At 54.2% G+C, this 27972-nt stretch overlaps 8 protein-coding genes across 8 annotated transcripts; 4 read left to right on the top strand and 4 right to left on the bottom strand.

Annotated features, from left to right (window-relative positions):
* Positions 1-55: 55 nt before the first annotated feature.
* On the bottom strand, positions 56-1087 carry ColSpa_02075 (uncharacterized protein; the record flags this gene model as incomplete). The annotated part of the gene is made up of 1 exon (XM_049268287.1): positions 56-1087. One exon carries the CDS (start codon positions 1085-1087, stop codon positions 56-58), a length of 1032 nt encoding a protein of 343 aa, XP_049124244.1.
* Positions 1088-2213: 1126 nt separating this feature from the next.
* ColSpa_02074 (uncharacterized protein) lies at positions 2214-5042 on the top strand (the record flags this gene model as incomplete). Its single annotated transcript, XM_049268286.1, has 1 exon — positions 2214-5042. One exon carries the CDS (start codon positions 2214-2216, stop codon positions 5040-5042), a length of 2829 nt encoding a protein of 942 aa, XP_049124243.1.
* Positions 5043-5191: 149 nt separating this feature from the next.
* Positions 5192-6529, bottom strand: ColSpa_02073 (uncharacterized protein; the record flags this gene model as incomplete). The annotated part of the gene is made up of 2 exons (XM_049268285.1): positions 5192-5863; positions 5936-6529. 2 exons carry the CDS (start codon positions 6527-6529, stop codon positions 5192-5194), a joined length of 1266 nt encoding a protein of 421 aa, XP_049124242.1.
* An 821-nt stretch (positions 6530-7350) lies between these two features.
* Positions 7351-9802, bottom strand: ColSpa_02072 (dolichyl-phosphate-mannose--protein mannosyltransferase 4; the record flags this gene model as incomplete). Its single annotated transcript, XM_049268284.1, has 3 exons — positions 7351-7778; positions 7832-9467; positions 9548-9802. 3 exons carry the CDS (start codon positions 9800-9802, stop codon positions 7351-7353), a joined length of 2319 nt encoding a protein of 772 aa, XP_049124241.1.
* Positions 9803-11232: 1430 nt separating this feature from the next.
* Positions 11233-11932, top strand: ColSpa_02071 (2-iminobutanoate/2-iminopropanoate deaminase; the record flags this gene model as incomplete). Its single annotated transcript, XM_049268283.1, has 4 exons — positions 11233-11392; positions 11466-11479; positions 11547-11750; positions 11816-11932. 4 exons carry the CDS (start codon positions 11233-11235, stop codon positions 11930-11932), a joined length of 495 nt encoding a protein of 164 aa, XP_049124240.1.
* A 1912-nt stretch (positions 11933-13844) lies between these two features.
* Positions 13845-17518, bottom strand: ColSpa_02070 (calcium-transporting ATPase PAT1; the record flags this gene model as incomplete). The annotated part of the gene is made up of 4 exons (XM_049268282.1): positions 13845-14325; positions 14377-14762; positions 14822-15778; positions 16010-17518. 4 exons carry the CDS (start codon positions 17516-17518, stop codon positions 13845-13847), a joined length of 3333 nt encoding a protein of 1110 aa, XP_049124239.1.
* A 2338-nt stretch (positions 17519-19856) lies between these two features.
* Positions 19857-20480, top strand: ColSpa_02069 (partner of Y14 and mago; the record flags this gene model as incomplete). Its single annotated transcript, XM_049268281.1, has 1 exon — positions 19857-20480. One exon carries the CDS (start codon positions 19857-19859, stop codon positions 20478-20480), a length of 624 nt encoding a protein of 207 aa, XP_049124238.1.
* Positions 20481-22938: 2458 nt separating this feature from the next.
* ColSpa_02068 (vacuolar protein-sorting protein BRO1) lies at positions 22939-27537 on the top strand (the record flags this gene model as incomplete). Its single annotated transcript, XM_049268280.1, is given in 3 exon segments — positions 22939-23275; positions 23290-26848; positions 26901-27537. 3 exon segments carry the CDS (start codon positions 22939-22941, stop codon positions 27535-27537), a joined length of 4533 nt encoding a protein of 1510 aa, XP_049124237.1.
* Positions 27538-27972: the final 435 nt, after the last annotated feature.

The following is a 27972-nucleotide window of genomic DNA, read 5'->3' as shown; positions in this document are numbered from 1 at the left end:
CTTGCCTATCGCGGCTGATTGGGGGCCATTTGCCACAATGCCTCAACCTCCTCGATTAACTCGTCCAGTGGCAATTCCGGAGTGTATTCAGGGCATACGGTGTGCAGGTCTGGGCTCCCGGCAGCGTCACTCTGATACCCCAGCTGCTTCGCTCCTCTAATATAACGCTCAGGGGCGGGCTCTTTCTCGCTTTCGCAGTGCTGCGGCCGTTGACCCTTGCCTTCCTGGCCATCTCTTGATTCTCTTTGGCTTTCGATACTTGCAGCTGACGAGGGATGAGGTGTGCAGTCGAGTCTCTGGACTGGCTGGGCTGACTGTAAGCGCTTCTTCCGCGGCTAAACGTAGAACCACTTGGCCCCTGGTCCTGGCCATGATCCCTATGATGATACGCCGTTACCCGTTGCGCGTTTTTTTGATAATGCTCGTGATTCTGGGCACTTTGTTGCTCTCGACGAATCCGTTCCTGTCGAGCAGCTTCCTCATACCGGGCGTTTACCCAAAGCGGCGGCCGGTTCTGACTAGCTCCAGCCGCTGCACCGCCGCGGCCAGTCTCTGTCGGACCGTTGCCGTCGCGCCGGCTTCTCAACGGCCTGTAGTCTTCTCGATGCGGATTCCGCTGCGGTCCTGTAGCCCCGTAAGCATCACAACTCCCCGAGCGTCCCTCGGCATGCAAGTGCTTGTCGCCAATGAACCCCTGCCGCCTGAACGTCACCACGACGGCGTCCTCCGGTCGGGCCGGCGTGTTGACGCCCAAGCCACCAAGCTCTGCTGCGTCAGCTTCTTCCCGGACACATCGGGGACACTTGCCGTTGAGTGGTTCGAGGATAGGCTTGAGGCGGCATTTTTCCTTCCTCGGGGACGTGTAGAAGAGGGAGAAACATGGGCAGACGAGGACTAGCCACGAGCTTCTGTGGTGCTGTTCTCGTTGCTCCTGCCGCTTCTGTTGCTGTTGGTATGATTTATATGGACTCGTAGACGCCGCCGGGAAGGCGTATCTTCTCTGGCGCTTCTTCTCGTCGTCGCAGATGATTTCTTCAATGTGACTGTGCCGGCAGCCCGTGTAGATGGTTTGCTTCTTCCAGCACATCTTTACTCACCGTTTGCCTGATTGGTTAGTTCCGGACTTGGGTTTGGTTCGTTTACGTGTTGGAGTATGTGGTGCTCTTGTTTGCCTTGTCTGACGAGTCTGGAAACGCCCCGATGTTTTTGAAGAAGAGTCTGAATGTTATAGTGTGTACGGGAGGCTTGAAGAAAAGCTGAGAACAATCCCTTGTGCCGGATCTCATAGGCAGTTCGGGGATATGTGTGGTATGGCAAAAAGGTCATGCGGGTTGTTCTGTGAAGGGGTCGTGGATCTTTGTTAGCGATGCTGAACAACCACATTGCTCAATCAGCATCCCCTTTTTGACACCAAATGAACGGCGAAGCGCAACATCGAATACTCCTTGAGGAAGCGGTTGCAAATCCGTACCGCAATAGAATATTCGCCATTGAAGTTAACCTGTTATTGTCTCTGCTGTTCATGGGGTGGTTGTCGAGGTTACGATGAGTTGCCAAAGCTGTCGTCAAGGAATGACAATGCACTTGCCCAGATGTCACATTATTCAAACCGCTTTTCAGTCATCTAGTGTGTTCGTTCCATGTGCGTTTGTTTCGAAGGAGTTCCTTGTCGACGTCCGGGCGTCTTGTTTGCCAGCTTTTCATCCCTTTGGTTGAATAGTACAGTCAGCCAACCAGTCATTGATTCTTCTTGAACATGAGCAAAACATGAGTTCTTTCGAACCATCAAGTTAAGAAAAGGGACGCCTTAAGAGCAGTAGCGTACCACATCAATATAAACTTGTTTCAAGATTCTTGTTTGCTAATCTAATGTCTGGTCTAAAGTCTGGCCAAATATCGCTGGACATTTTTTGAACAAGGAGAAAGGTAAGGTGTTACAGCACCCGTGTTTTCTTTATACCACAGAGTCGACCTTCCTTTGTTTCACGAATAAGGGATAGGAAACTGCCCTGGTGGTCCGAAAGGTGTCGTCTGGCTGGACGAAACAAGGAAACGACTTAGACAGAATATTGGTCTTTGGGCACGTCCGATTTAAAAGGGAGTTCAATAGCCCGCATTACTGTCGACTTGACTTTCTCCATGACTTGCTGAGTCTCTCTTCCTTACCTCACCTCTTCTCTGGCATCAATACCACGAAATCTCAGCAAGCAAGAATGGGGGTTTTGTGGCCGTCTCTAGGACGCTGGACATCCCGCAGAGACCAGTCTTCCGAAGACTCACTCGAGCCGCTCCGAAACATCCCCGCCGGCCGCGCCACAACGACTACGGTGTGCTACTCCCAAAAGGACGGTAAACATCACGCTCCCTCGTCCCACTTCACACCATACGACGAGACATCATCATCATCCTCGGCGCCTACCGATGAAAATGAAGGACAACCCCCGACCGGTGCGTTCGAGGTCCGGGCCCAGGGCGTCAAGGAGACGGAGGCTCTCCTCGGAGGTGAGTCCTCCCACGCACTTCTCGCGCTGCTTCAGCGACAGAAGGAGGCTGAACGGCGTCTGAGAAGCGAGTGGAATGAAGCGCATTCGCACTATTGGACGAGGGCGATTTCCTTTGCTTGGAATCGGTGGCAAGAGAAGACGGCTTCGCAGCAGAAGCAGCAGCGATGCTACGATCACGAAAACCACCGACATCACCACTACCACCAGTCGTGCAAAGATGCGTATCCCAAGGAGGAGTGTGATGAGACGAAAGAGGTGAATTCTTATCAACACGAGGAGGACTCACAACTGCTTGACCGGGGCGCACACGGTGCTAATGCGAGACACAGGTCGGAGACGCAGAGAAAGAGCATGGCGGGTACAGCCGAGATGGGGACGGAAAGGGTCCCTCGGCTGCCGTGTCTGTGTTTTTCGGAGTTTGGGATGGTTTTGGAGGAGGCCGGTGGAAGTAGTGTGCTTATTGCTAAACACGAGGAGGATGTGGAAGCGGGAGAGTCCTCGGACGAGAGCCCGACGTCGAAGGAAAATACCCTGAGTTGCCTAGACGATGTTCATGATGAGAAGGGCTGTGGCCAGGAATGTCCCGAGCGTCCAACGAGAGGCGGATTGGACATGTACCGGCCTACGGCCGATGAGTTTGAAGGCTGGCAGATGGACGAGGAGCTTGAAGCTCCCCACGGGATGAGCTACGGCATCCCTCGTCCTGCTACTGGCCTGGGCTGGTACGACGACGAGCTATCGACAACACCCACCGTTGACCACTTCGACTCGCAGTTGAACAAGCACTTCTCGGGCAGATCAACGGACACTATTGCATTGGAACCACGGCACTTGCCTGTACGAAAGGATTCGCTACAAAACAGTCCCCTTGCCAGCAGCTTCTCTCAAGCGTCGTCTTTGGTCGAGGTAGGAGACACTACAGTAATAGGAGATCGCAACTCCAGCGAGCCGACCCCGTCTATGGGTACCGTCATCGACAACACGAATAACTTCCTCCAATCCGATACAGAAGACGACGACTGGCTGGGACCAAAACCAGTGGAATGGGGTTCGGTTCTATACGACAACGTCGAATGCTCCTGCAACCCCCTCCTAGACGACCGAGAAGCTGTCTCCCCTACATCATCTAGATTCTCCCCAATCTCGAGCGAAGAAGAGGAGATCGACGATCTGTTCGACATATACGCAACCTCCTCCGACCGAGATCCCCTCGCCTCCACCGCTTCTGTCCAAGAAAGCGACCTGCCTCCTTACCCGCCCTACCACCCTTCCGCCCTCGCCCCTCTCCTCGCAATCGCCCGCGGCCTCTCCCTCCCACCCACAACCTCCTTCCCCGACATCCAGGAACACCTCGCCCGCAACGCAAACATCCTCCGATACCTCGTCCTCCACTGCATCCCCTCTCCCTCCACCAACCCCATCGAGCACGCTACCGACCTCGTCGAGCCGATCCTGCCCCCTCCTCTCTCGCCCCACCCCTCCTTCGCCCAGAACTACCCTCAACACCCGCGACGGCGTGAGTACACCTGCCTCCTGCAGGCGATCCGCTCCGTGCGCTGGTCTGCCGACGCCATCAACGACATGCTTGCCGTCATCGACTTCAACCCTCCGCCGCCGGGCCGCGGACGCCCCTCGACGGCGCTGCCCATGTTCCGCAAGCTCCGCGCCGCGGACGCGCAGAGGAAGGGGTGCCTTACGTCCGCGCAGCTGCATACGCTGCACTGTCACGGGGTGTCGCTGCTGGACGTGCTGCAGATGAACGATATCTCCAAGGTTGTCAGCTGCGGGCTGGGCGGACGGCTCGTGGAGGCGGCGGAGAGCGGGGCCTTGGGGATCGCGAGGGAGTGTAACCTGCTCGACGAAGAAGGGGCTTTATTGGAGTTGCTGGCTGATCCAGATGATTCAAAGAGCCCTGGGAGTGACAAGAGGTGGGCGGTTGGACAAGGGAGCAGGTTGAGGAACTGCGTGGATATCGACGAGAACGAAGGGGAGGAGGCTGATGATGAGAGCGAAGGATACGACGAGAAGTCGTTTGTGGAGTCATTTGTCCAAGATGGGGATGGCGGACACGGAGTCGACGACATGCCGTACACCGTGAGCCCGCTATCTCCCGATGCGACCCCGGGCGAACACAGCTGGGACCAGCAGGAGATATCCCCCTTGACGACGTCCTACCGCATCCAGGCGCCGGAGACTCTCTTTCATGAGGTCCGGACCTTGTCATCTACACAACAGTGCCAGACCGATGAGACGACTCCTGACCAGGGACGCATTTCGCTCAAGAGAACACATAGATTACGAACATGCGGAGACAGAAGAGGCGTTCTAGTCGACGAGGAGACTGCCAAGAGTCCCGAGATGCGGCACTTCTTCCACGAGATAGGGGCGGCACCGGTGATCATCGATTCGGACGTGTCCGAGGACCTAGCAGTGCAGGAGCTCATAGGGAAGGACGGGTTCGGCAGCAAGGACTCCCAGAATGCTCCAGGGAACAGGACGAGTTGGGGCGTAGACCTCGGCGGTATGCTGACTGAGTAGAGTTGTAAACGGGTGGGAATCAGCAGCCTTTGCATAAATAGACATGAAGACACTTCTACAAGACACGGCGTAACGATGCAAGAGGCAGTTGGTCTAAATATCTATCCATCTTACACGCCTCCAAAACAGGGTATCACTGCTTTTCCTTCTTATACATGCGCCCACCCGTTGAAAACAAGAACCTGCCCCTCGTTGATCAGGCAATCGACCCCCTTCTCTTCCCGCCCCTCCCCCTCGGTCTCCCACTCCCTCACCCTCTTCTTCACAACCCACTCCTTGACCCGGTCGCTCGTAATCAGCCTCCTGATCCTCGCCTCCCAGGTCCCGACCACGATCCGCCACACCGAAAGCCAGCTCTCCCCGCCGTCCTTGGGATGCGTCCTCTCATACGCCTCGGGCGAGTACCCGACCCTCACCCTCGGGTTCACAAACACCCCCAGGCTCTTCGACAGCGGGTTGTCGACGTGGATCAGGCAGCACTCGCTCGCCTCGAGGTGCTTCTCCTCGGCCAGCGAGTCCGGCGCGGCCCGGAACTCCAGCCGCTTCCACCCATTTTCCTGCGACACCAGGAACGGCGCGGCGGGCATCGCCACGATGCCGTTCCAACAGCTCCGCACGGGCACGGCGTCCGAGTACGCCTCCAGCGCCTTCCTGCTCTCCTTGGACCGGAAGTACGGCCACGTCTGCATCAGGTGCGCCTGCCCCGCCGAGTCCCGCAGTGCGAACGTGTCGTAGTAGTACGGCGGCTGGGCGAAGTCGAGCGAGCACGCCGCGGCGTAGAGGCCGTTGTTGGTGTCGAGCAGGGCGAGGACGTCGTCCGTCTGTGTGTGTCGTTAGCGCCCGGTCCTCCAAGTCATAACCAAGTCACGGACGGGAAGGGAAAGCAGGCCTACCGTGAACACCACATCGTTCAAGAAAAGCACCCTGTCGAAAACCTCCCCTTCCTTGCCCAATTTCCATAGATCCTTCAGCGTCAGATTCCTCAGCCTCGCCAGGAACGGAATCCGCCGCATCTCCCTCTTCCCCCTCGGCGTCTTGATCCAGCCTTCCCTCCGCTCCCCGTCGGCGGGAACAGCCTCCACCTCCTCCAAGTGCGTCGTCTCGTCCAGCACGACGTTCCTCCTGACGCCCCTCTTCCCCAGCTCCTCATCCAGTGCCCTTAGCGCGACCTTACTGTCGTCCCAGCTCCCGCTCTCGTACACGCTTAAAAACACATTCTCCCGCCCCAGCGCCTCAACGAGCTCCAGCACCGCGCCCGCCCAGTGGTCCCTAATCACCGCCGCGTCGTTGTAGTGCATCCCGGCAATGTACACCCGCTCCACGCGGCGCGGCCGCTTCGGGTTGTGCCGCGGGGCGCCCGTCACCAAACGCTGCACGCGCAGGGCGTCGAGGAAGGTGTAGACGGCGAAGACGAGGACGAGGTTGCGGAAGCCGCGCGAGCGGAGGAGACGCCTGGCGCTGAGGCGCAGGCCGTTGAGGAGGCCCATCGGGGGGAGGACAGTTCGAAGGGGGTCGAGCTCGGCTTGCTCTTGGGCCCAGAAGAGCAGATGGGTTTATAGAAATGACAGGTCGGCCGGGCATGCATATATGATTTAACAAACAAATGTCTCTGGAGCGAACGCCATTGAAGCAGTCAAGGTCTGCCAACTGACTTGTATGTCACCAAATGAAGTTCGAGCTCAGTACCTCTCCCCATCCCCTTCCTGTCTATTGTACCAGCCAAGACGAATAAGACTGGCTACCTGTCCAGAAATATAGCTCTGTACAGGGGACCTGAAAGGACCCCAGGCAGCCGTCAGAGGAACCGGTGTCATTGGTGGACAGGGCCGTCAGGGTACGTTTTGGGGAGCGTGGAGAAGACGGGGAGCAAGACGATTGGCTGCCAATAAGACACCTCACCCTTGCAACAAGTCGCCCGACACATGTGTTGTTACAATTCGCAACGGTAATATACAGTGCCATGGCAAGGCATGGCATGACTGAGAACCCTGCCCGCGGTTCCACAACGCAAAACGTGCACGTAATTATCATTGTGTCACTAACAGAGAACCGCCATTTTGGAGTTGATGATTGAGTCAAGAAAACTAGTTATACACTCCAAGACGCCCCCTTTTTGTTCGTCGTCTCATCTTACAATCACAAGTTGAGCCCTCGTCCCCCATTGGGCTCCTTGGTTACTGTATTCCCTTGAACGATTTACTACTGTGGGTACTGTAGATCGCTGGACACGAGAGTCAATCTGACTGCGGGGCAACATCGTTTACTCTGTGCATCAATCCCGCGCGGGCATGATTGCTGCGACTTTTGCTTATTTGGCAAAGTGCAGGTCGTAGCCGAGCCACTTGCGACGGACGACTTGTTCAACACTCAGACCAGGGTAGCCGTAAGTCAACGGCAGGAAAAAGTACCAGCCGGCAAGAGCAAGGAGCAGAATGGCACCGCAAGCAATCCAGGCACCGACGAGGCTTTGGCCGGCAAACCGCTCGCGGGCGGAAATGTGCCTCTTGGGTCCATCGGCCTTTTTGTTGCCCTTGATGGGCTGGTATCCCTCCTCGGGCGCGGGCTCAGCGGTGAAGATGAACTCTAGGAGAGCACCAGCAACCAGACAAGAAGCGAGGTGAGCCGGCAAGTAGTGGTGCAGGAAGAGTTGGCGGCCCATCAGGTAGAACGGGAAGTAGTGGGTGGCCCAAGCCAGGAAAAAGAAGCCGGTGGAGTTGTACAACCGTGACCGAGTGCCTGGACATGGTTAGCATCGACATTCAAGGTTGTAGGATACGCACGGAGCTTACGGTGGTCAAGAGCGTCGATACCCCGTCTAAGTGACACCTGGTCCGCGCCGATAATACCAGCAAAAACAGCCAACAGACTGCTGGCGAGCCACCAGCCAATAGGGTTGCCAAGGAAGTAGATCTGTTGGCGGGTGTCGTTCTGGGTCCAGAAGCTGACACCGCGGAGCAGGAAGGGCCACTGGTAGGGGTGGCTGGCGTAGGGGTGACTGCTGGTCAACTGGTTGTTGTGCCAGAACATAGAACGCTGTAGTTCAAACCACTTGCGGAAAAAGGACAGAGTCTTGACCTCCTTCTCGGGCTTCTCGCGTCTCTTGGAGTCCAGCGGAATCGAGGGGAGGTCCTCAACAAACCAGATGTTGGAGCTCGGTGCCAGCTGCTTGTTGCCGTTGATCTCCTGCTGCTTGTGTCCCCATTCAGGGAGGGGAGTGGTGTGAGTCCACATGGCAACCTTGCTGGGGTTGTGGATCAGCTTGAAGTGGCTCGAAATACTCTTGAACTCCTGGCCTGGCTTCCCGTTCTCGACTCTAATCTCAAAGAGTGTGTCGTTGAGACGGTCGCCGTACGCCTCGGTCAAAGGAACCGTGGTGAACTCCTGGTTCGTGGGGTAGTAAGGCGAGGCTACGTCGTGAGACAAGAGCATGGTGTCGGTACCCAAGTGCCTAAGACGAACAACATCCTGGTTCCTGACGGGCTTGCCAGTCGCGTGGTCATCGACCAAGGGAATGATCTGCCAGTAGTTGTTGGTGTCGTTGTAAGGGTAGCCAGTGACCTGCTGGCCCTGGCTGGAAACACGACCATCGTCGTAGCGCAGAGGGTAGTGGTCCTCGTGACTGTGAAGGTAGGTTTTGGTCTCCTTGTGGCGGAGGGTGATGGTGTCGTAGTACTCGACAGTCAGTGAGTTGGCCAGCATGACGTTGTCGCTCAGCGTCTCCTGGAACTCGGGGGTCATGAAGTCGTCGCCAGGACCCGATCGGGTCAAAACGGCGAAGTGCACTTGGAACCAGAAGAGGTAGAACATGAAAGGCAGGATGATCAGGCCAAAGGCGCGAGCAGCAAAGTGCTTGGCGAACTCGGGAAGGCTGAGGGCGCCACCGGGTCTCTTAATGTCCAACAGAGCCCAGAGATCAATGATCACAGCCGAGCCAATGGTGACAAAGGCGAAGAGACCAACGTACTTGGTCGAGATATCGGCAGACAAGGCGAAGCCGGTCAGGACAAGCCACTTCCACCACTTGCGCGAGAAGGGCTCGTGGCGCAGCTTGTAGAACTTGATGTAGCAGAGCAAACTGCAGGCCATGGCGAAGACAAGAGTGGCGTCCAGGAGGATCAATCGAGTCTGGCCAATGTGGGCGTTGTCAAGCAGAACCAGACCAGCAGCCAACAGGCAAGCAGGCAGGCTGTACCCAGACTCCCACATGATGAGGTAGGTAACGGAGACGGTCAGGGCGCCAAGGATGGCGGGCATAGCTCGGAAGGCGACATAGGGCACCTTGTTCGAGATGTATGAGTCGCCAATGTTCTCGAAGTGGAAATGTCCGTCGTAGCCAACAAGCCATCCCATAAAAGCAAAGAGGAGCTTTCCGAACGGAGGGTGGACATCGAAGAAGTAGGTTCTCTCGAGGTAGTAAGAGGCAAACTGTTGGAGGCGTTCATGTTAGCTAGAGCAATACAAATAAATGTTCAAGGACCAGAGCTTGGGGGAAGCTTCCAACATACCTTGCCAAAGTGAACCTCATCGAAGACGACTTCATTGGGATGGCTGATGCCCCAGAATCGGGTGACGAAGGCAAGAATGGTGGTAATGAGGAGACCGACGCCGTATTCGCGGTCCGAACCGGTGCGTCTGGTCTTTGCAACGGACTTGTTCAGTGCGTTGGCGATGTCGTCGGCAGCGGCGCCCGGCGTGGTAGGCCGCTTCGCAGTGTTGCGCTGCCGAACGCTGCCCTGCGGGGTGGCAGTCGTCGACGCCATGATTCGCGGGGAAGGGTCGAAGTCAATGAGGACGAAAGACGAAAGATGCTGCTCGCGATAGAAGTCGTCAGTAAAAGCCTTGGGAGGCTAGAAGAGGTTTGTGGCAGAGCTGGGAAATATTTTGATCCTCGGGCTGGATCTCACGTCGAAAAAGAGAAGGACAGATAGCTCCAACTGATCGACCCCGATAGGACGGGAAGGGTACGTATCGCTTCGTTGAGCTGTAGGTACTCAAGGGAGCACTTCAGGGGCTTCGTAGCTATGTACTTACATGCTATGGGAAAAGTGGACCGCGTCAGCCCTCACGTCACGCTGATCGAAGGAGGAGGAAAAAAGAGAATGGGAAGAAAAGGGTGGCGTTAAGGAGCGACTGAAGAAGAAGCTGTTGAAGAGTGAAGAAAAAAAAGAAGGTGACTGACCTCGAATCTCGCAACGACGAAAACGGAGATGGGGAGAATGGACAAGGGAAGATTGATCGTCTCCCGGGGGGAACACTCTCGCGGAAAAACTAACAGGAGATGGGGACCCCCTGACGAGGTACAGACTGACACTGAACCTACCCGGAAGACACGAATTCTAGCAGGGATCGATTGCGTCGGGGGCCAACGTTCGGACTGAGGTGGATTGGACACTTGGCCAAAGTGAGAGAGCTGTCACCACATCGTCCATTGAGTCAATCCAATTGGACGAAGCTGCGCTAACAAATTTCGGGTCTTTGGACCTATGTCCCAAGGGAGGACCTACTCGAGAGAGCTCCAGCCCACCTGCACCTGCACCTTCCTGCTTTCCGCGCGTCCATCGGGGTGCTTGCTGCGATAAGATAAGGATCCCTTGATGGATCGAGAGCCTCCGACACAGAGTCACTCTAAGGGTTACACTGTCAGTGCAGGGTAGGTAGGACGTCTTACGGCCCCATAGGTACGCGCCATTGTGAGTTTCAGATAAGGCTGACAGGTCGATGGAGGGTTCCGGAAGGGGTTGACCAGAGGTGCAGCGGTTTCCTCACGAGGGCAAATCCAAGTCCTGGGCGGGTACTGTCAAAACCACAGTCAGAACCGGTGACATGCTGGAGCTGCAACTCGAGGTACCAGTACGGTGTTCAGCCCGTGACTTAAACGGAAGAACGTGCCTCAATTGACTCGATGTAATGCACCACTGGCATCATTGCACGTAACCGCGCTGTCTCGCCTCAACCCGTGTTTGCCAGGCCGAAAAGAGACGCCCGCTGCTACCCGCCCGGGTCAGAACCCGTGGGCCAGGGAGACTGAACCGCCGAAGAACGGAGCTCGAGTACGTGCAACGGCGGGGTCGACCGAGTCCCGCACCCCCAACGGTGAACTTTATGTGCTCCTGATCGCAACCCAATTGGAACCCCCACGATAGTTTTCTCTTCACCTTCTCAGGCCACGTTCACGCTTACGTTCACGTCAATGTCCTTGCTCCTCAGACCTGTTACCAGACTTTCATCCCGTGCCGCCATCCGTCGCCTCTCCTCATCCCGCTTGACAAAGTTCCAGCTCCAGCCCTTCAGCGTCCACGCCTCCAAGATGTCCGACCAGTCCATTGTCTTCACCAAGAACGCCCCGGCCCGTAAGTCCCCTCTCCGCCCTCCCTAATGACGCACGTAGTCTTTAGAAACAATTGCTGACTGGTCGTTGAATAGCTGTTGGCCCTTACGTAGGAATCTCCGTGAACAATGAATTAGTGCAGGCCATCAGACTAACCCTGACTCCCCCTCCTTCAGTCCCAGGCCATCAAGACCCCCACCGCCATCTACTGCTCCGGCCAGATTCCCCTGACCCCCGACGGCAACCTCCTCGAGGGCTCCATCACCGACAAGACCAAGCAGTGCATCACCAACCTCAAGGCCGTCCTTGTCGAGGCCGGCTCATCCATCGAGAAGGTTGTCAAGGTCAACATCTTCCTCGCTGACATGGGCAGCTTTGCCGTGAGTTCTGCCTCTTTTCCCACCTCGTTTTTCTTCTCGTGTAATCTCACTCTGACAACCACCAGGAGATGAACGGCGAGTACGAGAAGTGGTTCACCCACAAGCCCGCCCGCAGCTGCGTTGCTGTCAAGACACTTCCCAAGAATGTCGACGTTGAGATCGAGGCCATTGCCCTCCCCTAAGCATCCCGAGGTTTCTTCTTGGTCCGGTAGATCCAATTCAAAAAAAGGTCAAACGTAAACCAAGTTTCAAAGACTTTCCAGTGATTCCAGGACTGCATGTCGTGACTGTGAATATGTCTGCGCGTGTAACGAACATTATCCAAATGGGCTCTAGAGCGCTTAGCTGTGTGTTCTGCAGTCACGAGATGTATATAGTCCGCGCTATCTGGATTGTTCCTTTAGAACAAGTATCCTTGTCAGGTCAGGCGACAACATGGCAGCTCATACCGGAATTCCGGCCATATACTCATCCCCTTCGCCCTCCACCAAGTTGCGTTCAAATGTGTTCTTCAACTCTCAAAAGCTAGATTCGCGAGCCTCGGTGTTTCAAAGTCAACAAAGAATCACTCAGATACCAGCGCGGAGGCAAGTCAAATGTAGGTAATATGCAGAAAGGTAGCTTGATGTTCTACAACGCCCTTCCGTCTATCGGTACAGTTCCACCACTTCTAGTAGAGCCTCCACCAAACCTAAGCTCCAAAAGCTCTCCCACAACCACACCCGTTCGTAGCCGTCGCAAATCATTTATTCCTCGTCATCGTCGGCGGCCTCGACGTACTTGTGGCGGATGTCCTTCCATTGACGCTAAATTCGACTCCTTGTCAGCAAATCCATTTCCCACTTGTGATCGAGCGAGTTTCCGACGAAACCGCAATGCTCCTTGAAGCAAGTTCATTATACAGCAGAGAAAATGGGATTCCTTACGCCGCGGTTCAGGTAGTCCCAGTACTTGTTCATCGCACCGTTGAAGCCCCTAGAGCGCGAGATGTCAGCCCACTCCAATTCCTCTTCAAGGTTCCGAAACGCCCCGGATCTGTCGGTCCTTGTTCCTCTAGCCCCGGGGATCGTGTCGAAATCATGCTTCCGGGGTTATCTCTTACAGCTCGAAAGCAAAGCCCGTCGCAAAGACGAAGCCGAGCATAGAGAAGTTGTTCTTGAAAAGAGCACTGTTTCACCGAAGCCGTTAGCAGGCGTTCCTCATCGTCTCATCCGTCATGTCGGCAATCAATCGTTCGGTGTCCCAAGCCAAAAGACTCCGGTCATTCGGCGATGCGAGTAGGGAAGGCGTCGAGGGGGAGGACTTGCGCGTAGAAAGGGCGTGTGGCGGCCTACGGAGGTGTAAGAGTGAGCGATTAGCCAATTGCGGTCGCAGGAAAGGGTCCCGCGAAATTCCAAGCATACCATCTTGAATGTCTTCTGTAAAATCGCACGTCTCGTATAGAGGCAAGGGTGCTTCGTTGCGGTCGGCAAGGCGGTGATCGCTAGGAGTGGGTTGAGTCGGATGGTTTTGGGGAGCGAGTCTTGACGAAATTCGCGATGTTCCGGGAGCAACTAGCTTTGCCGAAATACATGCACTCTGATTGGCTGCAGATCCACTGCCCTTCACCCAGCACTTGCTTGATGACTAAGTTATTCCGATCGACTGCGTCAGCCTCGCGCAGGTGCTTTCAAGCCACACTACGAATGTTCCATTAATCGATAACATCTAATCACAATACTTCAGCAAAGAGTATTATAGTGCTGGACAGGTGACTGGAATCGTCAGCCCTGACTGCAACTTACAGTTGCTGGCGTACTTCTGGTATAGAATGTTTAAAGTACACTTCACTTTGAAAACACTGCTCTCATCATGCGTTTCTACCGAAGAAAGCCGGGTAAATCTGTAGAGTTGCCTCTGAGCGGCAGAGGCTGATCAACTCACGTTTTCAGCCATTCGTTCGGCGCAGAGTGGCATAGCACATTGATGTAGCAAATAAGGGAAACATGATGTCAGACAACTTGGTAACGGAACAAGCCTGAACTTGGAATGATCACTACCACGGTAGACTAGTTGTGATATAAAAAGAGTACGGATCCTTGACTGCACCCCTATCTATCGACCATCTTTGGTCGGCGATGCGCTGTGGTCGTGACCGCCCATCTTCACTTTGGCGTGAACCTTTGCGTCATGCACTCTCTGTCTGAATGGAATGTGCGCCTCTGCCCTGCGGCCGCGGAGTCCGGTGTGTGTGCGCAGAGGAGGATCGAGACCATCGGCAAATCTGCGATGCTCCTCGAGGCGTTTGTCTGAGATAGTCTCCGGCGCCCATTTCTTCCGAATGAACCAAGGCAGGCATGCCGCTATCCATGTATCGGGGATTAAGCGGATGAAGACACCAAACGGAAGGGAAATCGCGCCGAGACCGACGGACAACCCCCATTCCTTTCCATTCAGAGGCCTAATTTGGAATGCAGCGCCTCCAACAAAGATGATTAGCACTTGTCCGCCGACCATGATCAGATTGATGCCAATGAAAAACCAATTCTTGGTGATGTTCTCGAAGACGTTAAACCTGTTGTCCAAACGGCGGTTGCTAATTGACAATTAACATACACTCAGTCAGCAAAGCATTCTGGGCACGTACTTGAGTTCGTTGAAGATTTGCAGCCAAACAAACGTGTTGAATACCAGAGTCCTCAAACTTGTGTGGTCGTCGTCAGAGTTGCTATAGCCCAGAAGACTTTGTCCGGCAAAGTTCAAAACGAAGGTAATGACAAGCTGGCAAATGGCCTGGCCAATAATCATCTTGGCCATTCTTAGGGTTATGAGTGATGCTGACTTTCGGTCAGGCTTGCGGTCCAGAACACTGCGTGTTGGGGGGTCTGTAGCCAGTGCAAGTGCGGCAAAGGTGTCCATGATCAGATTGACCCAAAGCAACTGAACGGCGTTGAGAACCGACTCCTCAGTTGAACTGGCAACCGCAGTAACGAAGGTCAAAACGACGGCGGTGACGTTGACGGTGAGTTGGAACTAATTCAGGAGTCAGCAATCTCGAAGAAGGGCAATAGTGCATGACTCTTTCAACATACCTGCAGAAACTTCTTCACGGAGTCATTGACGGCTCTTCCCCACATCAAAGCCTTGACGATAGAAGCAAAGTTATCGTCCATAAGAATGATGCCGGACGCCTCCTTCGCGACCTCCGTGCCAGCAATGCCCATGGAGAACCCGATGTCTGCCATCTTGAGTGCGGGAGCGTCGTTTGTACCATCGCCAGTGACGGCAACTGTCTCGCCAAGGTCCCTCAGGGTTCGGACCAAGATTCTCTTGTCTTCGGGACTTGAGCGAGCGAGAACTTGCAGCTTGGGAACAATATCCTTGAGTTCTTCATCCGTCTTGCGTCGGAAAGTCGGGCCCTCCATGGCGATGCCGCCGTCGTCAGGGTGGTAAATACCACATTCCTTGGCGATTGCTCTCGCGGTCAAGATGTTGTCACCCGTGACCATGCGAACAATAACGCCTGCGCGATTGCAGTCTTTGATGGCGTCAATAACAGAAGATCGTAGCGGGTCCTTGATACCGTAGATGGCAATGAGCGTCATGTCTTGGTGAACCTTATCGAAATCTGCAGTTCTGGAGTCCTCCTTAGAAATGGCGTCCTTGGGTGGCCAGGAGTCAAAGTCTCGGAATGAAGAACCGATGGTGCGGAGGGTCTGACCAGCATATGAGTTGATCGTCTGTGCGAACATCTCTCTGTCTTCGGCCGTCATGTCCACAGCACTCAACTCGGAGCTACCGGGATTCTCAAGGACTCTGTTGCATTGTTTAAGAAGAATCTCCGAAGCTCCCTTCACGTACACTCTGTACTTTCCATCGGGAAGCTTGACAACAGTCGCCATGTACTTGACTGCTGAGTCGAAAGGCACGACCTGAACGACATTGGCGTTCGTTCGCTCCTCTTGAACAGGCCCGGCTCCCAACTGATCCCGGCTGAAGGTAAGCAGAGCGACTTCAGTCTTGGATCCAATAAATGTGTGTTCTCCTTCCTGATCTCCTTCAAATGCAGTGGAATTGACGGCGTTGCCTTGGATCAACAATTGCTTCGTCTCCGGACTCAAGTCTTTTGTAAAGTCACCAACTGAAACGTTCCTAACCGAGTTAATGGCTGTTTCATCCGACGGCGACGAGCTATTTTTCGGCTTCTCAGCCGTGGGTTCCTCGAGAGGGGCATCCGTGCCGCCAAAGCTGATGCTTTTCCCAAGAGTTGTAGCAACGACCGACATCTTGTTCTGTGTGAGGGTTCCTGTCTTGTCCGAACAAATAGTCGTCGCATTTCCCATCGTTTCGCAGGCTTTCAGAACTCGAACCAAGTTGTTGTCTTTCATCATTCGAGTAGTTGCGAATGCCAATGCCAAGGTGACAGCCAGGGGCAGACCCTCGGGAACCGCTACAACGACGACAGTAACAGAAACGATAAAGAGCTTAAGAAAAGCCTGTCCTTTCTGTTCAGGACTGTCGTTGTTTCCGGGGAGTGCGGCGAGAAACTTGATGAAAAGCACCACAAATAGTAGCAGAGCTGCGCCGCCACCAACCTTGGCGATGAGGTCGGCAAGGATATTGAGCTTTCTCTGTAACGGGGTGTCTTCTTGCTCGGTCCTGAGAGACATAGTGATTCGACCATACGAGGAGTTGACACCCACTGCAGTAACCAAGAAAGTGCCGGTGCCCTCCTGGACCTTACTTCCAGAGATGATGAAGGGGTCCATTTTCTCCATGTCGGGATGGTCGACGTTCTCATGTGCCATCTTCTCAAGAGCTTCGTACACCTCGTCGGCTCCAACCTTTTTGAGGAGATCAGACTCGCCCGTGGCTGAAGACTCGTCGCATTTGACCCCATGGCCTTCGATGAAGATACCGTCAACCGGGACCATGTCTCCCGTTGAAAGGTGGACGACATCGCCAACCACGATGTCGTAGACGGAGATCTCCACGGACTTGCCAGAACGAACAACCTTAATAGTGCGGTCGTCATTCTTCTTGTTGAGTGTGTTGAACTGACGCTGCATCTTCCAGTCGTTAATTGAGCCGACCAAGACAACGATGATGATAGCAATCATAATGGCAACGCCCTCTACCCATTCGACTCTGGCTTCACCTGGTGCGTGTGCTTGGCCAAAGGTTTCATATAAGCCCAGAGCGAGGGAAACGACGGCCGCAATTGTCAACAAAATCAACACCTTGTCGTTGTAAGCAATCCAAACCATCTGCAGAAAGGACTTCTGCTTCTTGGCGGGCAGTCTATTGTCTCGAAACGCGTGCTTTCGATCAGAGAAACCGCCAGTGTACTCGGAAGGGGGAGGTGGAATGGGAACGTCGTTCTTCGCATCAGGGTCTGGCTGGGGAACCGCATTGCCAGCAGCGCCGTACTTGGGCACGCCCTTGAGGGCGACTTCCTCAAAGGAAACCCGGGCATCCAACTTGTCCTCGTCAACACCTAGGCCGGTTTTGCGATTGGTTTGTAGACCTCGCTCCAAGCCACGCAGGCCTCCCAGAGCATAGAAGGCACTGAGGCTCTTGGGGTTCAGGAGCTTGGTAAGATGGCCGGGGGTAAAGGCAAATTTGCTGTCCTGCTGGGCGTTGAACATGTCCTCTGTGCCGCGATCAGGGGTCAGAGCATCCGCTGTATCGAGGTTGAATTTACGAGATCCATAATGTTTCTCATCCTTGGTCGCCTTGGCTTCGATGTCCAGTGGCTGATTCTGGTTCTTCTCGTCCTGGGCCGACATGTTGACGCCTTTCTCGGCATCATGCCCACTGGCTGTTGCCATGGTAATGACGAATTGTGCTGTTGTGGACTAGGTGGCTTTCGAATTGAAGTAGTAGCCAAGTTCAATGTGATGATTGATTATTAGACAATGCTTGTCATTTTCTATTTGTCGAATGAAGAATCGACTATAGGAAGAGGCGCGTCTGTTGATTAAGTTTAGACTTGCGCTCACTAGAGTGAGGAGGAAGGGAAAATGTCAAGCGATCAAGTGCATTACTTATCGCAAGGAGAGAATGGAATTATTCTTACCCGATGAATCGAAGCGAGCCTATGTTGTTGTTTCTGGAGACCGGTCGCCAAAAACTTGAAGGAAGGTGCAGAGGGTGAAGCTTTGGAAATATCTCTCAGGAGGAAGGAGGGACCACCGCAGAGTGAGGTAGTAAAGTTGGTCACTGGGGAGAAGAAGGAGAAGAGGGAAAAGAAGAAACACGAGAGACGGACGAAAGAAAAGGGAGAGAAGAGCACAAAGCTATCTGGCTTGGTTTACCATTGTACGCCAGTCTGCGCCTGGTCATACTTGCTCAGTTAAGAAACACAGCTTCAAGTCCAATTTCACCTGCCACGACTACATTCCAAGGACCGATACCTTCTTTTGCGCCTGCATAGAGCGCGGTATTCCGCGGGTCAAGCGAAATGTACCAATGATGGGACGAGCCATGACGACAAAAGCTGCTGCTTGACTGCCCAGAGCAGCCCAAATAAGCAGGTTGGGGGAGGTCAATGCCAAGATCGAGCGTGCAGGGCTATGACCGTCGCCTGGAAACACATTCGCTGGCTGCCCCTTTGAGTCGTTTCTGGTTTGATGAGAGCAAGACCAGCATGTCGCCAAAGGCTTGGCAAACGCGGACTGTGACCACGAAAGCTTGACTGACGGGACGAAGCTTGTGTCTCTTGTCCAGGGTGCCTGCCTCGGCTAAGAGGAGCGTCGGTTGTTATGAAAATACTTCATCGATCGATTGATGTCCGCAGTTCCTCTCATGTCGTCAGAGAGCATGGAAACTGCCCGCGCATTGCTGCATGTAAAGCCCACCGTTCAAAGGGTGTAGCAGCATACGAGATGCAAGCTTGTAGGTTTGGATACACTTTCGTCCCAGACAATAGGGAGTGCTACACGCGCCGCGCTTTCGCAGACTTGGGTGTCGACATCATGCTGCCCGATGGGCACTTCGTCTCACACACCCTTCTCTTGTTGTGATGACGAGAAGTGGCCAGCTGGCAACCATACAATCTTCAGGGCAACCCGTGTTTTGTGCTAGCAAGCCCACCTGCTGCGATAGGTGGATGTTGCCCATGTCGACAATCTGGTCGAAACAGGTAATCAGGAAATTGACTTACAATGGCCAGATACTATGCTGTCACCCACTTTCCAACTATCGATTGTCATAATCGCCAAGACCTTATTGTTTGAGAGAACAGCAGATCAACCAAATTGGAGTACAATAACCTAGACGCACAGGGGTTCAAACTCGCTAACATGGGATGGCACACACTGAAGTACCGTACTTTAACACTCCTCACCGAAAGACACGCCGGCCAACTGCAGGTCTGACCAGCCAGTAACGCGACACACGTGGCGTCATCCTGACCTGACCGCACTTTCTGCTTTCTGAGGCGCGGGGAGTGTGCCCGGCTTGCCCAAACTGTGGCTGCTCTGATGCTTCTTGTCTAGCTACCATGACAGATGAGTGACGCGGTACCTCCCCTTTCCTCTGTACTGTTTCCCCTTGGCTCCCTCTCGTCTGGTGTTCCTGAATCCGCCGGGTTGGATGATGGTTGTTTTTGGCCAATCAGAGAGCGAAGTTCCAAAGAAGGTTCAGACCCCACCATGGTCTGTGCACGACGCAGGAGGGGTTGTTTCGACCTCGACTCCCACAGGCGCATTCGCTTTCTTTTACCCGCCAAACCAAACCGCCCTATCGAACCGCATCTTCGCATCGCCTGGCAGACGCCGCCTTGTTTGCAATCTCGGCTTGGCCTGCAACCAAAGGATCGTCAAACTGCCCCGAAGCCTGCAGCTGCCCCGGGTTTTTGGCGAAACGGACCAGCTGCACGCACACGCCCCGCTCACCTTGTACCGAGCTCAAGCTGCCCCTTGCCGGCTTCGCATAAGTGCCCAAAGCCATCAGCCAGCGCTTTGGGCGGGCGGTGAGCTACGCATCCAGCCTGCTTGAACTGCGCAGCCTTGCGACGATCCTCCAAAGCTCATTGATTGGGCCAGTTTGGCAGCAGGATTTCCCGGCCAGCCCGTTGCTACCAGTCCAGCCAACTCTGCTTAACCCATCAAGGTTTCTGACACCATGCCTTCCGAACCCACAAAAGCCTCCAATGCGGGCATCATCACAGATGATGCGGGCGAGCGCCAGATTCCCGAATCGAAGCGAGCTGATGGTAGCACACGCAAAGCCATCAAGATCCGTCCCGGCTACCGCCCACCCGAAGATGTTGAGGTCTACAAGAACCGCACTGCCGCAGCTTTCCGTGACCGCACCGCAAGGGGCGGCATCCCTGGCGCGGCGGGTTTGAAAGAGGAGAAGCCCGAAGCTTCCCCCTCTGCTTCGAGCAATAAGAATGCGAAGCGTCGCGAGGCCAGGAAGAAAGCCAAGGCTACTGGAGAGGACGAAGCCGAGGATGCCAAGCAGCAAGCCAGCGCCGACGCCCCCAAGGCTGAAGAGGTCGATCCCGAAGTCGAGAAAGAGAAGAAGGCCCGGAATCTCAAGAAGAAGCTCAAGCAGGCCAAGGACCTCAAGAGCAAGAAGGAGGGCGGTGAGACGCTGTTGCCCGAGCAGATCGCCAAGGTCATCAAGATCAATGAGCTCATTCGTGAGTTGGACGCCTTGGGATTCGATGCCGAAGGAGAGCCCAAAGCCAAGGATGGGGCTGAGGGAGATGCCACGCACAAGAACGAGCCCAATGAAGCCTGATGCTTAATCCAACTACATTGGCGTCTTTCAACTCCCAAACGATGTGTTAGGGGGTCAGCGTTTGATCAAAGACCCACTGCCACAACTGTCTGCTCGATGTTTACAGATGCATGTTGAGATAGAGTCCCATCCGCCCTTGCGACCCAAAGCAAGCGACTGCTAGGATTTCTTCCTTCCAGCAGACGGTGCCTGCAAACACTGGCAAACCGAAGTCCTTCAGGCTCTGCTGGTTCTTTCTTGACTCGATGAGAAAACGAGTCGACAACAGGGACGTGCAGTTCTGCGCCAAGCAACCTTTACCACAGCTAAACTTTCCACGGCTACGTTAGATGCGGATACATATCTCTAGCTGGGCACATCGGAAGTCAAAACCTGCACTTTGATGGAGGCGAAAGGGCAGGGCTATGCATAGTTCATTTTTGCATGAAAATAACCTCCAGCACATCATGCGTGGTGATGGTGCGAGGATCAACAGATGAACGACGCTGCGGCTAGAGATAGCGGGACATGATGCTTTTCCCTACATTGTACCACTTTAGTTGCCTTCAACAAAAGAAACTCCTGCTTGGAAGCATTTAAGAAATTTGGTCAGCTTTATGGCCTGGATATTGGTTAGGCCTGAAGGAAACACACGTTGGCTGCTATCGCTCGAGTCTTAGGCTCCAAGGAGTTGCACCTGCGATGCGGCCGAGGTGAGCTTCGCATAGGTGAAATAAAGCTGCAAAGTGACTGCTGCCATCACATCATCCGAACATTCCGAGGACAGCTTCGTTGTGATATGTTCCTGCTGTTTGTCTGCAATAGCCCGGCTCTGTGGCCTTACGGGTCAGAGCTGGGTGCAGCGCCCTGCGCCGATCTGGGATACGCCGTGCCGTCCCATTCGAATCCCCCATCCGAACCAGGGCATGGGAGTATTTTCCGGTCAACCCCAGCTCAAACTGCAGACTGTTCTGGAAAACTTCCAGCGAAAGTGGAGTTTGCAGACAGATGGGATCCACTGGGCAGCCTTCACGTTCAGTTTGAGGGACGAGCCTGCGTGACAATCGGGGCCGGAGAATATCCCCAGTACCTATGGTAGTTACAGAGGTACAATGAGAAGAACAGATCTGGAGGTGTCTTCAAGAGCTGACGGAAGTACAACCCAAAGTCGTCTGCTATCCAAAGCCAAGCAGGCAATTACCACAACCTTTAGCGCCTCATGTTCACCTACAGGTTCGTCCAGAAATATTTGGCACGCTCTTCACTTCCTCTGTATTTCGTACAGGGTGAGTGGTAGGGTTAGTAAGCTAGCAAGATCTTACAGATTTGCGTGGGTTTACTGATGGGGACGGGACCGCCCGGCAGATCGGGAGCTGGATCGGACCCGATTACGAGGTGATGGTGGTTATTTCTTGTGAGATGGATCAAGACTCGGGAATTTGAATTTGACGATCCAAGAGTCAGACTGAAAGAATTCAGGGTAGTGATGATAGGCTGAACGAACGGCAAGCCATGTCCACGATTTACTTGTAACCCGTTGTGTATCGCAATGAGAACCCGAAAATTATACAGAACGAGTTCTCGTTGTCAAAACCCTATATTTTGTCGATATGGAAAATAGGCCTCTTTACAAACGAGCTGCAGTTGCACGTATCCCATGAAGTAGCATAGATGCGATCAGTTTCAATGCATGACTCTGCTTCACGAGTATTGGCCACGATATCGTACATCAAACAGGACTAGATTCTGTTGTCTCTGGGTCCCTAGAGTTTCCCTGCCAACCACGTGCCTGATATCGACCGGAACGGAAGATGGCCCGTGATATGCTGCGATGCTCGGAGCGAGGAGAAGAAGACGTCTCCGAGAATGCAATCGGCCTGGACAGAACATACCACTTCACTGTCGTACCAATGGCCGATGCAGCCAAATCCGGAGGAGCATATCCTCGACTGTGAAGAGTTGTATTGCAAGCCAGACACCAATAAAGACTCCAACTAAGATGTCTTGCGACATTCTTGATTCCATTGTGCACACGCATCGTTGGACGGTGATGGTGGCGGGACGTGTTCTATATAAAGTCGCAATGCAGGGGTGGCAGGGGGTGAGGCAACGTGGACCGGGCCAGGGAGAGAAGACAGCTGTCGGCATCGCACTGGGCCCACCCTACCGGGGCCGAGCGACTCTTTGATGCGCTGGTGTGGCGTCAAAGCTAGGGTGGAGCTGAAGCTTAGCCACCCGACTCGCGTGCGAAACATACCTCCTACGCTGACGTTGCCCTCCTGGACATGTTTGACTTCGACAACTTTCCAACAGACACGTTCACCAACCAACAAGTCAATTACTGCTAGGCCGGCCCTTACGATACCTGCTCTGTCTCCCCGCGCTCCCTTGGGCGAGTCTTGTCATTTCGCGACGCATCCGTTATCGACAGCCTGTTCTTTTTGATGATCACCACCACCATCCAGACCAACCTCCGAACATGAGGCTTAGGGGGAAGGCTGCCGCCTCCTGGCGCATCCTGCTGTCTGTCCTTACCCTGACAGCAGCTGTCCAAGCAAAGGACGAGCCGACGATCAAAGTCACCACTATCAAGCATCCTCCTCTCAGCCTGAACTATTTCGAAGATTCCAACGTTATCCTCTACCAAGATGTCTCCGAACAAAACCTCTACCGATCCGAAGACGCGGGTGTCACATGGAACCAAGTCAAAGATATCCCTGACCACCAGGCCTCCCTCCTCACAATGCACGAGTTCGACAAGAACCGAGCCTACGTAATTACCGAAGGTACCGAACACTTCAAGACGACCGATAGAGGTAAAACGTGGGAGAAATTCTCGAGCGGTGCGCCTCCCAATATCTTCATGGGGGAGACATCCTCCACTTCCACGCCGGCGATCCGGATCGCGTCATCTTCAACGGAGCCGATTGTATAGGCATCTTTTGCGACCTGATTACTCTGTACACGACCGACAACTTCAAGTCCAAAGCCAAGTTTTTGCGAGGCAACACGGAGGGATGCTGGTGGGCCAAGTCGTCGGAGCTCTTCACCACGGGCAAAGACGACCTCGACAAGCAACGTATTCTCTGCATCGTGCGAGACAACTTCTCGCCTTTCAAGGAAGATAACAGACTACTCGCATCGGACAACTATTTTGAGAAGATCGACAAGAAGATCCAAGAGTTCGAACCGGATATGGACACAAACCACGGCGTGCATGGTGTTGTCAATCTGGCGATAGTAAAGAAGTACCTGATGGTCGCCACATCGTCCCTCAACACTGATGAAATGGCTCTTTTTGTCACGGATGACACCATCAAGTGGCACCGCGCCATGTTCCCCACCGATCACGGTCACAAGGTCAACCAAGAGGCCTACACCGTTCTGGAGAGCACCAACTACAGCATTCAGATTGATGTGATGAACACTAGACCCTCGAACCCAACCGGAGTCATGTTTACGAGTAACTCGAACGGTACGTTCTTTACCGAAAACCTCGAGCATACGAACCGTAACACCAAAGGACATGTCGATTTCGAGAAGATCTCCGGTGTCCAGGGTATATTCATGGTCAACACTGTCAAGAACTGGGAAGAGGTAGAAAAGGACACCAACAGGGGGAGCAAACAAGTCCAGAAGGAGATTGTCAGCAAAATCACCTTCGACGACGGCCGAAACTTCCACGACCTGAAGAGCGGCGACGACCAACTTCACCTTCACTCGGTCACTGATCTCGATAACGTCGGCAGAGTGTTTTCCAGCCCTGCGCCTGGTCTTGTCCTTGGCATCGGAAACAAGGGTAAGTCCTTGGGCAAGTTTGGCGACGGTGACGTGTACGTTTCCGACAATGCGGGTGTGACCTGGAAGAAGGCCTTGGATGGCCCTCACAAGTATGAGTTTGGTGACCAAGGCTCAATTTTGGTTGCCGTGAAGGACTCCAACAAGGAGGATATCGGAGAAATCCAGTACTCTCTGGACCATGGCGAGAGCTGGAAGAAAGCCTCGCTTCCGGATGACTTGAAGATCAAGCCCGAGCTCCTCACAACGACACAAGATTCAACTAGTCTCAAGTTCCTGCTCGTCGGCAAAACGGGAGGTGACAATGCCAAGTTCCACATTATTGCTCTCGATTTTGAGGGGTTGCACGAGCGAACATGCAAAGACGACGACTTGGAGGATTGGCACGCCCGTCTGGACGAAAACGGCAAGCCATCGTGCCTGATGGGCCACAAACAGACCTACCGCCGTCGCAAGAAGACAGCCGACTGCTTCTTGAACCAGGAGTTCAAAGACCCCGTCCCAGTTACTGAAGATTGCGAGTGTACGGACGCAGACTTCGAGTGTGACTACAACTTCGTCAAGGATGGCGACAACTGCAAGAAGGCTGGCCCGATCGTTGCGCCGGATGATGCATGCAAGAACGCCAAGCCGGATGACACCTTCAAGGGCTCGTCCGGCTGGCGCAAGATTCCAGGAAACACTTGCAAGCGAAAGAGTGGTGCTCAAAAGGATGACCCAGTTGAGCGGAAATGCTCTGATGTCATTAATGCCCCAAGCGCCCCTGCTGATGGCAAGATTAAAGCGATCCAGCATGTCTTCAAGACCGACTTGAAGGATTTCGAAAAGGTCTACTTGGAGCGAGGCGAATCGAGCACCGAGGTCGACGAAACCATTATCGTAAGACCTGTCGAGTATGCAGGAAACAGCATGCGAGCCGATAAGCAGATATGGCGGACCAAGGACCATGGCAAGACCTGGGACAAGATCCTTCAAGACGAGGATGTGCGAGGCATCTACCCGCACTACTTCTTCAAGGATGTCGTCTTCTTCACTACCGATTCCAACAAAGTTCTGTACACGATCGATCGTGCCGAGCACTTCCATTCCTTCGAGGCCCCTACAAAGCCTGGGTCGAGCAACCCCCTGTCATTCCATCCTGACAAGAAGGATTGGCTTATCTGGGTTGGAGAGAAGTGCGAAAAGGTTGATGGCAAAGAGACTTGCTTCAAGGAGGCGTCGATCTCGAGAGATCGCGGCGACAACTGGAAGACCGCAATGCGCTACGTCCAGAAATGTGAGTTCACGGGTCACTCCGCCTACAAGTTCCGCGACCTGCGCCAGATTGTCTGTCTCGCGCACAAACGGGAGGACAATGAAAAGGACAACCCAAAGGTTATCGTGTCTAGCAAGGATTTCTTCGACGAGGACAAGCAGTACCACCAGTCGGACGTTAAAGACTTCGCTACGATGGCCGAGTTCATTGTTGTTGCTGCCGAAGACAAGGAAAAGAACGGGTTGCGAGCGCTTGCCAGCTTGGACGGCGTTTCTTATGCCGAAGCTCACTTCCCCGTCAACTTCAAGGTCGGCCACCAAAACGCCTACACAGTCCTGGACAGCTCCACGCATGCCGTGAACTTGTTCGTGGCCACTGAGACTGCCGAAGGTCGCCGCCATGGAAGCATCATCAAGAGTAACTCCAACGGTACATCCTACGTTATGAGTGCGCAGGCAGTCAACTGCAACGACGAGTACTACGTCGACTTTGAGAAGATTCCTGGTCTCGAGGGCGTCGCTCTCATCAACACAGTCGCGAACCGTGATAAGTCCAACGAGCCGAAGAAGGTGCAGACCCAGATCTCCCACAACGATGGCTCACAATGGGCCTTCCTTCCTCCGCCAAAGGCCGATGTTGATGGCAAATCCTACTCATGCAGTAGCAGCGAGGGAGACGAGAAGTGCGCGCTGCATCTTCACCATTACACTGAGCGCGCAGACAAGAAAAAGACGTTCTCTGCTGCTACTGCTGTTGGGCTCATGTTCGGCAATGGCAACGTCGGGTCGAGTTTAAGCTCTCTTAAGGAGGCCGACACCTTCATGACCACCGACGCCGGCATCACTTGGAAGAACGTCAAGAAGGGCGCTTGGACTTGGCAATACGGTGATCAGGGTTCGATTGTTGTCCTTGTCCAGCGTGCCACTCGCGAGAACCCCGTCAAGACGAAAATTATTTCATACACCACTGACGAGGGCAAGACTTGGAAGGACTTCACCTTCACCGACAAGGAGGTCACAGTCCTGGATATTTCTACTCTCCGCTCTGGCGCCTCGCGTAACTTCCTCATTTGGTGTAAGGACGACGGCGGCGAGATGTTCTCTGTCAACGTGGACTTCACTGGCCTGACCGACCGTCCTTGCAAGAGTGACGAGAACGGTGGTGCGGACTACTACCTATGGTCCCCCAAGCACCCATCGCAGCCTGGTGACTGTCTCTTCGGACACGTATCAAAGTACTTGCGCAAAAAGGACGATGCCAACTGCTACAACGATGCCAGGGTTCAACATCTCTACCAGCTGGAAAACTGCACTTGCACAAGGACCGACTTCGAATGGTAAGCAGTCCAGTACACCAACATCTTTGCCTCCAGCTAACGCTCTCTCCAGTGACTACAACTTCGAGCTCGACAACCACAAACAGTGTAGCCTTGTCGAGGGCAAGTCTCCAATCTCAGCCGAGCAGTGGTGCAAGGAGAACCCGGATGCCGTCGAATACTACGAACCCACGGGATACCGTAGGATTCCGCTCACTACTTGCGCCGGAGGCCAGGAGCTCGACAAGCAGGCCCAGGTCCACCCCTGCGCTGGCAAGGAAGACGAGTTTGAGAGGCGGCGCGGAACATCTGGTATCGCCATCTTCTTCGCCGTGGTGATCCCCATCGGACTCGCGGGTGCCATCGGCTGGTGGGTGTACCGCAACTGGAACGGCAAAATCGGTCAGATCCGGTTGGGCGAGTCGTCAAGTCTCGACAATGATGCACCGTGGGTCAAGTACCCAGTCATCGCCCTGTCGGCGGTGGTTGCCGTCGCCGCGGCCCTGCCGCTTGTCGCCTCGGCTCTGTGGAGGCGCGCCACCTCTGCTTACGAGAGCGTGAGCGGCGGAGGCGCAGGCAGCTGGCTCAACGGGCGTGGCAACCGCCGGTTCACGACGAGGGACAGCTTTGCTCGGGGCAGAGGAGATTACGCCATTGTCGACGACGACGAGGGCGAGCTCCTGGGCGACGATAGTGATGAGGAGGTATGAAGAGTTTTATGACTAGGGCAGCGCTGTTGCCAAAGACTCATGAGAGAGACAAAGCGGCAAACCAATACTGTAGCAGGGATGTTTCTCTTGGATTTTGGCATGGGGTATCAGGCAGGCAGGTGGTCAAAGCTGGTGAAGGAGGAAGATACATTTGTAGACCTTTCCTTAGAATTTGTATTTTGTCAGGCATGGCGTTGCTTCCAAGGCTTTTGAATGATCTCAGACTAAGGATTTTTTTGAGAGCGGTTGCTTTCCGGTTGACATCGTGAGACCATGACATGAAGGCGAAATGGGGTTAGGCACGTCAATCAAGAGCCGACCGGCACGGCGAGAAGTGCCGAGAAAGATCTGCGCTCCATTAACTACAGTAAAGAGCGGTGATGCCTCTGGTTTCTCTCACTAGGCGAAAGATGCCCGTACTATGCAAATCGGAAA

Source organism: Colletotrichum spaethianum, assembly GCF_022836535.1.
Source record: "Colletotrichum spaethianum MAFF 239500 DNA, contig04, whole genome shotgun sequence".
NCBI lineage: Eukaryota > Fungi > Ascomycota > Sordariomycetes > Glomerellales > Glomerellaceae > Colletotrichum > Colletotrichum spaethianum.
Note: the sequence above shows the minus strand (reverse complement) of the source record. Positions and strands in the feature narration are given on the sequence as shown.